The sequence below is a fragment of the Sebastes fasciatus genome, chromosome 18, assembly GCF_043250625.1.
Source record: "Sebastes fasciatus isolate fSebFas1 chromosome 18, fSebFas1.pri, whole genome shotgun sequence".
NCBI lineage: Eukaryota > Metazoa > Chordata > Actinopteri > Perciformes > Sebastidae > Sebastes > Sebastes fasciatus.
This window is the reverse complement of record NC_133812.1, coordinates 23,908,110-23,921,979: the sequence shown is the minus strand read 5'-3', so window position 1 is coordinate 23,921,979 and position 13,870 is coordinate 23,908,110. Positions and strand designations below refer to the sequence as shown.

The 13,870-nt window shown below is 39.4% G+C and overlaps 1 protein-coding gene across 2 annotated transcripts in view; it reads left to right on the top strand.

Annotated features, from left to right (window-relative positions):
* lama2 (laminin, alpha 2) overlaps positions 1-13,870 on the top strand; it is a 222,502-nt gene that overhangs the window by 30,783 nt on the left and 177,849 nt on the right. For both annotated transcript variants that reach the window (XM_074615044.1, XM_074615046.1), the window contains exon 2: positions 13,243-13,413. In XM_074615044.1, the coding sequence (XP_074471145.1) occupies positions 13,243-13,413 (171 nt within the window). The remainder of the gene's footprint in view (positions 1-13,242; positions 13,414-13,870) is intronic.

Genomic DNA, 13,870 nt, shown 5'->3' with positions numbered 1-13,870 from the left:
TTCCTCTCTTTTACATGAACTTTCTTCCTTTATTGTCTTTGTATAATAAGCCATTCATTGCTGTCTTTCAAGGCAGGGTGACTAACTGTCTGCTTGCATTTTCTTTTGGAGCTTCATCGCTGATGGAAACACACACGCACACACTCTCAGAAACACACACTCCTGGGGCAGGAAGTCCTTGTGAGAGCAGGATGTTGACTTAGTTTTTATTTCAGCTTTCTCCGAAAACCCCTGGAGGTCGACAGAAGAGCAGCCAACAGATGTAAAGCCAGAGATACAGGCAGCGAAACAAAAGTATAGATTAATGTACATCCAACTCTTATCGCACCAGACAATTTATAACAAGAGAACTAAAAGTACATATTTATTTACAGCAATAGTGTGGAGGGATAATATTTATAAAAACAGCAGTGGAAGTCAGACACAGAGAAATTGAGTCAAAGGCAAACCAAGAGACTGATTTTATATTTATTGATGTATAATAAAATGCCTCATCTTTGTCTAATGACACTTCTAAAATGTACTTTAAACTGCAGTTAGCTTTAAATGTAATATATTCACTGTGACGCTTCAGGAGACAGTGCCAGAGTGACACATAAATATGCTTTTCTAGTGCTTTTATTATATTTCTGTGGCCGTCCAGTGACTGTACACTTTCCCAAAATGCAAGAATCAAAGCAGGCTCCTCATGACAGCATTCAGTGTGAATACTGAAGCTGTAAGCATGTTGTAAAATAGCTATGAGGGTCATTACCAGTATCAATCTGTACAGCTCATTTTCTCAGCATGACATTTGAGGGTAATATTTCTGAAAATGTGACACTTGAAAATCCTTCAACAATTTTCAAACCATTTCTGAAGCCACCTCAAGGATGTCAATTCACTAAAAGTCTCTAGATGTAATACCAGTTAACAACAAAACGTCTAAACCCAACAGTTTAAGCACCAGTTACAAAGTGTGCGACACAGACGATGTTCTGCCAAACTGTTTTAATGTGGAAGTTTGTACGGGCACAGAGACAGAGAGTGACAGAAGGAGAGAGTTAGTTGATGTCCAGGAAATGTAATTTACCATCTATTAGAAAAGTCATTAATTTATCCAACATGTCAGTACAAACTATGTTACCATAGAAACAACACGCAGCAACCGCCGAACACTGACAGCCGTGTGTGTGTGTGTGTGTGTGCGCGCGCTAATATTAAACCTTTTGTTAGATGTGAGCTTTGCCAAAGTCAAGTCATCAATAAATGTTGTGACGAGCAGCAGCAGCCAGGACAGGTCGACAGCGAGGTGTGTGTGTGCGTGTGAGTCTCCGTGTCTGATTTGATCAAGCTGGAGATGATCACATCGCTATATTTAAACCTTTCACTTGTGATCATTGTATAATGATGCTGGTCGTGCCTGGGTTGAATTCCTTTTCATTTTATTCATTTCAAGAAATTATACTTATTTAAACTCCAATCACGGAAAAACTTTTGTCATGACAGTTTGAGCCATGTAGGTGTTACTGAAGAATATCTATCTTTAGGTGAGGAATGAAAGTTTCTGTTAGTTATACTGTTCTGATTAAATTCAAATTGCATACATTTATACAACTAAAAGAAGTTCCTGATGAGGTGCCTGTATAGAACCAAATATAATGTGTATGTATTTTTAATCTAATGATACAGGCTGCTCTCATACATCATTCCTGAATATACCTGCGAAAAATAATGCACTGTAATTTGTATATATCCCGCAAAATCAATTTGTATGTAATCCACGTAATCGTGAACCAGGAAGAATAAAGAGCGACAAATGCAGCGTAGTAGAGCTGCAACGATTAATCGATTAGTTGTCAACTATCAAATGAATCGCCAACTATTTTAATAATCGATTAATCGGTTTGAGTAATCTTTTTTAAACAGAAATAAAGTCAAAATTCTCTGATTCCAGCTTCTTAAATGTGAATATTTTCTGGTTTCTTTACTCCTCTATGACAGTAATCTGAATATCTTTGAGTTGTGGACAAAGCGAGACATTTGAGGACGTCATCTTGGGCTTTGGGAAACACTGATGGACACTTTTTTCCATTATGTCATTTTATAGACCAAACAACTAATCGGTAAATTGAGAAAATAATCAACAGAATAATTGATAATGAAAATAATTGTTGCCGTAGGGAGGAGGTCGGGGTGGATGGATGGGTCAAAAAACATCGGACTTACTCACTGCCAAGAGGCCGGTGTTCGTTTCCCGTATTTTGTTTTACCCAAACGTTGACTTATTCGTCACGTAACTTCCATTTCCACGACCTTTTCCTGAACCTAACTAAGTCATTTTGTTGCCTAACCCTAACCAAGTTGTTTCCTGTGAAGACGGAAGTTTATTTTGAAAAGACTGTATGCGTGTAATGAGCGGGAACTGACACGTGTTGCTGGACATCGGTAGGAAAATGCATGAAAAATGAGGAATAACTGTTCATAAGATATCAAACGAAGAGTCGAGTGAGGATATACGTTGAATGATAAATGCTACACGACTGCTGAGAGCAGCCTCTGGTGTTTGATTAACACATGGTTGTCTCGAGATAATGATTTAATTAAATACCTTGCTAAATAATTTGACTACTAATTAAACTATTGTGGTGATGTCATACTCAATGATGAACATCTTTATCGGGAGGATTATTTCTGTACTTAAGCTCTATGTGTGTTATCTCTGTATTATCTCATTATCTAGAAATAATTGTTATCTTGAGCCAGACAATTACATTGTTTTTAGTTATGAGTTATGACTCAGGCTACCATTGCGGCCAAATTAAGTCATTGTCTTGAGAAAGCATCTTTTTCTTTATGTAATTGTTAAAGAAAACAAAGCTTGATATATCAAGATAACAAGATATTATGTTCTGATATCAAGACTGCACAAACATGATAAAATATTACAATGTATATCGCCATCAGCCTCCATATCTATGCTTGGTGGTGGGTCATATTCTCTTATTTATATTAACACAAATCCCAGCTTAATTTCTTGATAATAATGGGGCTTTATTTGTGTGTGTGATTCACAACACATAAGAACCAACCGCTTTCTGTTTCACCTGTATGGAGACATTTTGAGTAGATTTTTCCCAACTAGGGACATGCGTTGAATTCTTCTGTCCTTGTTAAACTGTTAAAATCTCATTTCCTGGATTGCCTTGTTTGTGAAACTCCGGTAGAAGAGAAATCATATTTCAGGTGTTCAGAGCACATCTGAGCTAACAAAGCAGATGAGTTTTCTGGATGAGATCCTCCCAAAGCTGAGGATGAGTCCAGGACTGATTAGTGTTTATATTGTTTCTTGGTCCAAATCTGGCTCCATCAAATGTGGTGTATTAGGCGCGGAATTCATTTGAGTGTGGGGTGTGCATGTGTATTGTACATATTCATTTGTGCACATGTGAGTCTGCATGGCAGATTAATTGTCTAACACATTTGTGAATGTATATTTTTGGCAATCCTATGTATAGGATGTTTTACAAACTATCATTAGTGGCCGATGGCTGCGTAGTCTCCACCAATCACGCGGGGACATCACTGTTTAACGTCAAGGTATAGGGGGAGTAAAAAGTTATCTCTCGAATGTATAACGCAACACCATCAGCTCTTTGTCCACGATACAAGACAGGTAGACAGGGAGGAAAATAAATCATTCACTGTTACTTTAACTTGCTTACTGCACCAATTTGGCGTTCTCCCTTCAAAATAATACAGACACATAACCATCCACTCATGAAATGAAATCGCACACTTAAGGATCCTCCTTACCCCGAGAATTAATGTTTTTTAAAAGTGGCATTTAACAATGTAACAGGATCCTGGCCAATCATAAGCCACAGAACAGCGCGTCGCCCATTGTAAATGAATCGCACATGTTCCAACGATGTATGGTGCCTTCAAATGAAGCTTGTGTTTACAACATGGGAAGTCGTGTACACAATATGCTTGGCATTCAAGCGGTCATTCGTGAGACCTCGTGTCAAAGTCGTGAGAACACCGCTGCTAAGCAACGGCAAAATTAACGTTACTGTTGGCGTCTGGAAGCCACAGAGGCTAAGCTACCAAGTAGGTAACATAATGCAGGAAATGCAAAGGCATAATGACAGAGGAAAAAAATGAGGCTGATGGGAATATCAAAATTTTTCTCAGACATATTATAAAATTACGAAGTAAAACAATGCACGACTAAAAAAACAATATATGAACTTATTATGCACCGAAAAATGAACTTCCATGGCCTCCTCCATTTCTGACAACATCAACAAACACGTCACAAGTCGTGAACTCGGAGCTTTCAGCGACTTTCCACTTACGAGGTTGTGAATACCACAAAAGGGGGGGCGTTCATATGGACTCTTCTCGTAAACACGGTAAACACGAACCCATTTGAAGGCACCAGTAATCCATCAAATCACACTTCAGGATATTCTCTTACGAATTATTAAATGCGGTCTGACAAAAAACGGATTTATTGAAAAAGGCGTATATTACAGTATCTGACTAGACTGCTGCAGAAGTAAAGAATATATCGGCCGACTATTGGCTTTTTCCTGTTCCAAACTATCGTAATATATCGGTCAACCTATAATCCTATGCGTCTCTCACTATTTGGCATCTGTATTTTTATGCACACACACACTTCTGTATGTAGATGTCTTTATGTAATGACTGTGTGTGTGTGTGTTTATGTGTGTGTGAGTATACAGGATTATCGCAGTCTCATCCCTCATTCGCCTCCTGGCCCTGACCCTTTTAAACAACACTCTATCTTTCTCTGGGAATCCCTCCATCCATCTCCATCAATCTTTCTATCTGTTTCTGCATCCATATCTCTCTCAGCCCCCCCAACTACTCAGGATGGAGGGAGATACAGAGAGAGATGATCCTGTCTTTTTCAACCTTCTTCTTATTCCATCAAGCATACATCTAGCCTCAAAACTCAACAATAACACATCCATCACACACACATGAACACACACACACACACACACAGAAGGGCAAGCAGTGCAGAGTCATCGTCTTCCGTGACTGAAAAAGCAAATAAAGTTTTATTCATAATGTAATAAGAAGCCGTTATACAATAAAAAGAATTTGCTGTCATCCTGAATCTTGTGGAAATCCAGTCACGTCTGGACATTTTCTCCTTAAGTGTACATTTAACTCCCATATTGATATCTTATTGTCCTTCTTACCACATGGATGAGTAGCGTGCTTCAATAAATGTGTTAGTGCACGTGCAACCTGCAATGTAGATGGAAGTCGTGCCGCCCATCCGAAGTTCACTTTTAGAATCGAATAACCACAATTGGAAAGCATGTTATGGTTCCAGTTGAATTCGGGCGCACTGTACTGTATATTGTTTAATGTTGCATTTCTCCCCTCGACTGCTCAGAACATTTTTCTTGACATATTCGCAAGGTGCAAATCGGTAAACAGACAACGGACAATGTGAACTTATGGATTTGATATTGATGAAGATTTGTGTTACACGAACACGCACACAGATGGCGTAGATTCACAGTTGAAAGGGAACAAACTGGACAAATAGAAGTTTATACTTTGATGAATAAATAGAATTCATATTACAAGGTCCTCTTATTTGGTTATTTTTTAAGCATCCACATCTGTACAATATTATAATATAGCAGCAAACAACTGTTTGTAATGTAAAGATATAGAGGAGTAATGTCTACCTGAGCAGAGAATGAAGTTGCTCTCCCTCTCTTTGTGTTGTAATCTGAGTTTTTTTGTGCTTTGTTTGCATAGCCGGGCTGGCCATGTGTGCTTTTAGTGCATGTTCGTCTCTCTATATTGCCCCACTGGCTCGCTCATGGCACAATTTGACAATATATCTGGTATGACTATTTTCAGAAGATATTTACATGTAAGTTATAATAATAATTTAGACATGCTGACTAGGGATAAATAATATTTTTACTAAATAGAGCCTGAATGCATCATTATGTAAATCAATGGCACCTCTCATTAACGATGGGACGCCTTGAGTCTCATGCCCTGTCGGTATACCATAGAGAAACGAGTACCGTCCTGTTTTTAGAATTTTTTGGCATCGACTTGGTACCGAAGTATCAGTTCTTGTGACATCCCTAATGATGACCTAACAGGTAGCTCATTATAAAAATGATCTGAGAAATATTAGTGTATGTATTGTGAATAAATGGCCATCTTTACCAGGGATGTTTCTTTGTGATCAGTGCCAACTTCTTTGGCGATGACATTGCCCAGCTTTCACTGGGTGTACTTATACATTTTGACAGTATTATAATTTAGAGCCTGTATGGCAGTAAATCCTCTGAGACGTCTGGTTAACAGAGCGTAGACGGGGATAGAGAGGCCAACAGATAGACAGACAGACAGACAGACGGACAGACAGACAGGTTACCATGGTTATCAGAGCAGAGAGGAAAGAATGGAAGGTGATGAACCTGAGTAGATGTCTCTGTGTGTGAGTGTGTGTGTGTGTGTGTGTGTGTGTGTGTGTGTGTGTGTGTGTGTGTGTGTGTGTGTGTGTGTGTGTGTGTGTGTGTGTGTGTGTGTGTGTGTGTGTGTGTGTGTGTGTGTGTGTGTGTGTGTGTGTGTGTGTGTGTGTGTGTGTGTGTGTGTGAGTGTGTGTGTGTGTGGCAGCCGAAGGCAGACAGTCATTGTGTCCTTGTCATTCAGTGAATCTGAAATCTGAACCCTGTCTTTAGCCGGCCCTCTCCGTTTCTCTGTTGTTATCTCACCTCATTGTTCAACATAAAAGGCAAGAGAGAAAAAGTGTTATCAGTAGCCAAAGTTGGAGTCGTACACATGATCGCGTTCTCCCAAGAAATCATTTTGATGTTTAGTAAAAATTTCTATGGCAGCCAACACAGACAGTGAGAGGCCATGAGAGTCTAAAAAGAACATTTAGTTGTCAGTCGTTCTTTCTTGCTGCTTCCTGCATTATTTTGTGAAAGCAGGACTTGAACACTTTCCAAAGATGTTTTTTAAAGGAACAGTGTGTAGCATTTAGGGGGATCTATTGGCAGAAATCGAATATGATATTAATAAGTATGTTTTATTTAGTGTGAAAGTGACACAATAACACAAACAAACTAATCGACTGCTGCATCGAATAGATAGTTTGTTTGTGTTATTGTGTGACTTTCGGATCCGAACTAACGTGGCGTCCACAGCAGTACATTGCTTACGGCACTCCTGTCTGCTTCACCAAACTGAGAGTATGCCGACAGCCATGTAAGTTACTGTATGTAATGTTAATACACTGACTATAAGGATGCTTATATCCAGTATATACTGTACAGGTAGCAGCGTCATCATGCAGAAACCTACGTCAGGTCACGTGGGAAAAAGTGTAAGTTTAATTAAATAGCATTTTGATGCTAAAACATACACACCTGATTTGAATACACAAGGAACACCACTGTGAAGCTATAGAATGATATAAAAACCTAAAAAAACACACAAATAATGGACCCTCCCTGTAACACTGCACCAAAATTGCCAGCTAGATTGAAAGAGGTGGAACTGGCACAAACCAAAACATGTGGTTACACTTGGAACAAATGTAGTTCCCTTTCAAATCCCTTGTGATTCTGTAAATCAGACACGCAGTACTGATGGGAAGCTTAAGGTATTAGCTGTCTCAAATCAAGGTAAAATGACACTATTAAAGATTGCTCCCACGTGCATTTGTATGCGGTTGGAGACTCTTCCAGCTTGTGGATCTAAACCCAGGAATACGCAGGATGTTGGCTTGATTTCCTGGCAGAAGCAGGAGGCGGTAGTTAGAAACGGTGTGGAAGGACCATGAAAAACATGTTCATCAAAGCAACGGTTTGATCTTGTATTAAGGCCTTTAAATAAGATATTTTTTATACGGAAGTCTGGTTAAAGGGTTTCCTGTGTTGGCAACACGACAAAAAGATGGTGCACTCTTTTTGTTTGCTCTGGTAATGGGTGCATTTGAGGATAGATCCTGTAGGCGTTCTTATATATGGGCCTTGCATGCTTTTACTCTCTGTTAGAGCTTTTTCTTTTGCCCACTGTGACTTTTCAAATTGGGAATTAAATTAACAAAAGAGCGCAGTGAAAAGAGTTCAACCTGCTCTCCACTGACGGGAGTCTTTGAGGTGTGGACCAAATATCAGACTTAAAATCTTGAGGCATCCAAAAACTGCAACAATGAAAAGATGGAGCTGAAAAGACACTGATACATGAATCATTCAATGTTCAAGCTGACAGACAGAGTAGTTTTCACCTTTTCATTTTAAGATGAGTTGGGAATTGAAGTGCAGGTCCATTATTATACATTTTTTTGTTGAGGTTTTTATATCATTCTGCAGCTTCACAGTGGTCTTCCTTTTGTATTCAAATTCGAACATTAAAATTTTGGTCGAAGTATTTACAGTATGTTTTAGAGCCAAAATGCTATTTTCCCAAGCCCTTCTAAAAACTTTTCCCCATGTGACCTGACCGCTACTACATATATAGTATATATACATCTTTATAGTCATGGTGTTTTACAAACAGTAACTAAGATGCAATGTACTGCTGTGGACACCACGTTAGTTCGGATCCGATAGTCACACAATAACACAAACAAACTAACCGATCAATACAATGATAGACTAGTTCTGCAACTCCCGTGTTCTGAGAGGTAAAATTACTGGTTTTGTGAGTCTGGTGGCTTTGAAGACAGCGATATAACGGCTTCAGTTCCCCGTCAGAAAGGGCTGTCTGGTTGCAAATTAAAGCGGTGAAAATATACTAAATCTAGCGTATACTTAAACAGTTTTTTCTTTAGGTGGTTAAAATCCGTTTTTCTGCTGCTCCCGTCCACAACTGCTTTACCTCGCCGTCAGACAACCCGTTCCAACAATAACTGAAGCCGTTATATCACTCTCTTCAAAGCCACCAGACTCCATTCACAAAACAGTAATTTTACCTCACAGAACATGGGAGTATACATCCAACCCCACTTCAAAAAAATCCAAACCAAACCTTTCAGTTATTTCCAAACTTAGCACAGCTTACTTTGACTCAGCTACTGCTAGCGTTCACTTTATTCATAAACTTATTGATCAGCTTTGATTAGCTTAATTTGGTAACCTACGTCAATGCCTTTTGCTAAAGGCTGACTGGGCATTTCCATTTGAAAAAAATGTGTAAAGAACGCAGATGGACTTGACCTTTAAGCTTTGAGATTGTGATTGCCTATACTGTATGTTAGGTAACATATAAGGGACATTATTGATGCATGAATTGATGAATATAACTTCCCTACAACAACATAAACAGAATGCCATTCATTATCTTAATTTGACATATGTGTGTTATGTATATTTGCTTTTTTGAGTTCAGGTCCCTTAATAACTTGTCTACTGCTCATTGACTCAGAGCTGGATATGGTAGGAGCTTATCCAACCCCATTTGTGTCCTTTCAGTGAGAACTTTTCCTCTATGAAAACACTGTTATGGAAATCTGGGCTCCCTCAGTGGCGCAAGTTCTCAGATATCATTTCTGAGAGGTCTGGAAGGTATGACTGAGTGTGTATACGATATGTTGTGAGTAGTTGTGTGAGAATGTGTACACATATGTGAGAGAGTCTTTGGGTGTCTCAGATGTTCTTCACAGTTCATCAGTGTTGACATCTGGCCAAACAGCTGGGCTCATCTGGACATGCACACACACACCGTCCACACTTTCACAAGTGCTTTTCCTCTGTATTTCTCTTTTCCTCTCCTTCCATCTGATCTCCCCTTCCTGTCTGTCTCCTTTGTGTACGGTTGCTGTACATTTATGCGTCTCTGTGTTTATGTTTGTATATCAGTGCACACGTTGTTTAACTGTAAAAGCTGTGACCTTAAACGAGGACTGGGAGTTGTGACGTGTCGTCGTACAGGACGTGCATGTATTTGTCTCTGTGTGTGAGAGTGTTTGCCAGACAGGAAATGTGAACCATGTGCACAGTATGTTGAGCATTCCAGTACTTTTAAGTCCAACAAGCTTGTCATTCACTCTAATGTGCTTTTGCTATGGGAACAACACAGAGAAGTCTGCTGGAGAAAAAAAAGAAAAAACACGTGTGCGCAGCCTCATGGTGTGTTTGTGTGGTGAAAGATCAGTTTGTTTAAAGTGCAGTGATTAGTTCAGTTTATTTCTACTTTAGATAACACAAGCTACTTGGCTTGCTGGCTGTCAGCAGGCTCACATTTTATAGCATGTGCAGATACTATAGCAGGGCTCAACAATAAGGATTGCCCACTTGCTCGGGGCAAGAAAAATGCCCCGTCAGGCTAGTATATATAATATAGTATATGGTAAAAAAGAATTACACACATCGTTTCTTTCCAGAACTGATGATGGAAGTAGCTAAAGTGTGAGCCATCTCGCTTCCTTCTCATCTCTGTTGAGAGTTGCACATGCGCAGTACCGATATCAGGCACGCGCAGGAAAATGGCAGCGAGTAAAGACAAAGTTTATGCAAGCATTTCAATTATCCTGGAAACACAAGTTTAGGTGTTTGCCGTTAGAGGATGTGGGCGAAACTGCAGATTAATTTACTTCAATTAACTATTATCTTTGTTTTTGTTTGATAACCACTAATTAGTAAAACTACTTGTATTGGGGCAAGTAAACATTGACTTTGGGCAAGAAGATTTCTGACCCACTTGATCGACAGGTTAAGTGAAAAAAATATTGACGTTGAACCCATAGATGTGCTTTTGATTGATCAATATGATACATGGCAAAATTATCCTCACCTAAATTACCTAAATTATTTTCATAGTTTAGTTCCTGTATTACTATACAGGCACTGTACAGTATATAATATATTATATTATTATAATATAAATATTTACTTGTCCTCTATGATTGTAAACTGAACATCTTTGGGTTTTGGACTATTGGTTGGACAAAAGGAGCTATTTGATATCAACTTGGGCTTTGGCAAATTGTGATTGTTCACTATTTTCTGACATTTCATCGGACAAATTAGGGCTGCAACTAATGATTATTTTCTCAGTTAATCGATTAGTTGTTTGGTCTATAAAAAGAAAAATGTCTGAGTGTTTTCCAAAGCCCAAGATGACATCCTCAAATGTCTAATCTATAACTTGGGCTTTAGGAAATTGTGATTGTTCATTATTTTCTGACATTTCGTAGTGCAATTGATTAATCGATTGAGAGAATAAGTGACCAATAATGAAAGTAATAGCGCAGCCCTAATAGCAAGTCCAGCCACTCTGGCTCGCTGGCAAAAAGCCTTTCTAGCTGATAAAATGTTGCATCGATTACAGTACGCATGTTATTTTCTTTCTACCCAGTACGGTAAGAGGAGAGGTGACTGGAGCACACTCCCCTGGTTGTAATCTTACGGCTCCAAGAGTTGAATATAATTCTCATGGAGATGAGAATTTGATGTATAGCTCTACTTTCATGTCTTCTAGTAGATTTTTTTTGTTTAATACCCCGAGCACCCATAAGGCCACGAGGGAGGAAAACAAAGTAATGTTTGCACAGTAAAACATTATTGATGACTTCCAACAATATCCTGGAAAAAAAATGTGTGTACTTTGCAGTGTTTTCCATAATGTATGTTCTCTCTGAGTTTACATTCTGTTCCAGCGCTGAAAAATATCCACGGACAGGAAATGAAAAAAAAATTGCTTGGGCAACATAATGCAAATGAATAGTCCTTTGATATAGTAGCATTACACTGCCCAAAGTCTGCACAGCTGAACGCTGGCCAAAAAGCTGTACTCTGTATGCTGCTTTTATCCAAAGATAAAGTGAATACAGCTCTCGCTATCTGTGAGGGGCAAATGATGTTAACTGCATTAGACTGCACCGAAAATACACCCAGATTAACTAACGTGGATGGTATAAAACACCTGCCCTCCCCCTCATGTTCCACACTAATTACTCATAAGCTCACAACAACAGCCATACAAGCTAGCTGGCTCACTCGGAACAAGACTACACAGAGAAACTGACATTATTTTAATGATTTTTAAATACAAAACCTGTGTGCAAAGCAGGGTGTGCTCCTAATAACCCCTACTGTACTGCATTTTAGCAATATAACACATTTGTTTTGCTTTGAAGGAGGAATACAGTTTGACCTCTTTTGAGTTGCTGTTAATGGACTTGAACCTGTGATCAGTGATGATCTGACTACACAATTAATGTCAGGTACACACTACACAAGAATCAAGCCAATTTTGGGCCTGATTCCCCCCTCTCGACAACGGTTAGCTGAAGGCTGGCCCACACTACAAGATTTTTCAGATCTTAACAGATGTTGAAGATGTTAGAGAGCCCACACATGTTATGTTAAATTTAACAGTTTTGTTCCTATAGTATGTGGAGAGCAACGATTTGGCCAAAACAGCTCACCACACACTAACAGATTCCATTCATGAACAACAAGAGTCCTGACTCTCAAAACCGAAAATCTTGCAAAATCTCTCGCAATCAAACGTGACTTTAGTGTAAACTAACATGGCGGACGACGAGCAGGAAGAATTGGCGTTGTTAGTTTACTACGTTATACTGAAAATTCACGAAGATGGATGGATGAAGTCCTGGAGACACGTTCAATAAACACTTTGTTGTGTTGTTGCGACAAATTAACAAGTTGGTCGTCCATTTCTGAGGTCCATCTTACTTCTACTTTATGCTTCAGGTTTTGCATTAGCTCATGACAGCTGTGGTTGTCCTTCCTTCTTCAGTCAGCTTGGTTCTCAATTGGCTATCGTTCTTTCCCACGTGACTGCGTCATCGGCTGTCCGCGGGGTTTCCCACACACAACAGGATACCCGGTCGTAACAGTTGAGCATGTTTAATATTTATGATTTGAAATCGGTGCGGCCAGGATGGACTTCCGAGCCGATCAGGGGACGTAAAAAACACACATACCTCACACCACAGGAATATCTGGACAGATAATCTTTAGAACCATCAAAAAATCGGGGCTTTGCTGGGTACACACTATACGAGAATCAAGCCGATTTTGGGCCCAATGAGAAGATTGATGTCAACATCATCTGTGTATGTCAAGCATAAACGAGTGTACTTCCCAAAATATCAGACTTGTAATATTCTGCTGCATCGTGACGTCTATCAGACGTCAGTACTAATACATACAGCTGTTTTTGTTTCATTGTCTATTTCTGTATGTAATTGCCTGTGTGTTTTCTCCCCAGGTCTGTTCCCGGCTGTGCTGAACCTGGCGTCCATGGCAGATATATCCACTAATGCTACCTGTGGTTCATCGGGTCCAGAGATGTTCTGTAAGCTGGTGGAGCATGTACCAGGCCAGCCCGTTAGAAACACTCAGTGTCGAACTTGCGACCAAAAGAGCACAAAACCATTTGGTAAGAGCACACACAAGACTTATAGGCCTGGTGATTACAACAATTAATCATTCTAGATTAGTTAATTAGCGGCAGAACCGGCCAGATGTTATCCAATCGTTTTGTCTGAAATGATCATTACTGAATGAACTGAGGGATCAATCGCAACATGACAGGATGACAATACAAAATTAGCCTGCGATCATAATTCAAACAGCCAACTAGACGGTCGGTTATTTAGCCAATCATTGATCAGTTAACCTCATAAAACCAACCAATCAGTTAGTCAGTCAGGCAGGCAGACTGTCATCAACCAGCCAGTCAGTCAGTTAATGAGTCCAGTTAGCTTTAGTCAACCAAGCTGAGAGGAAAAAGAAGGTTTGGATATAGTGCTGCAAAAAGGAGCTTGAAAGCTTGAAAAGAATGAGATGGAAAGATCAACTGAGACCATACTGGTCACTTTAAAAAACCTCTATCT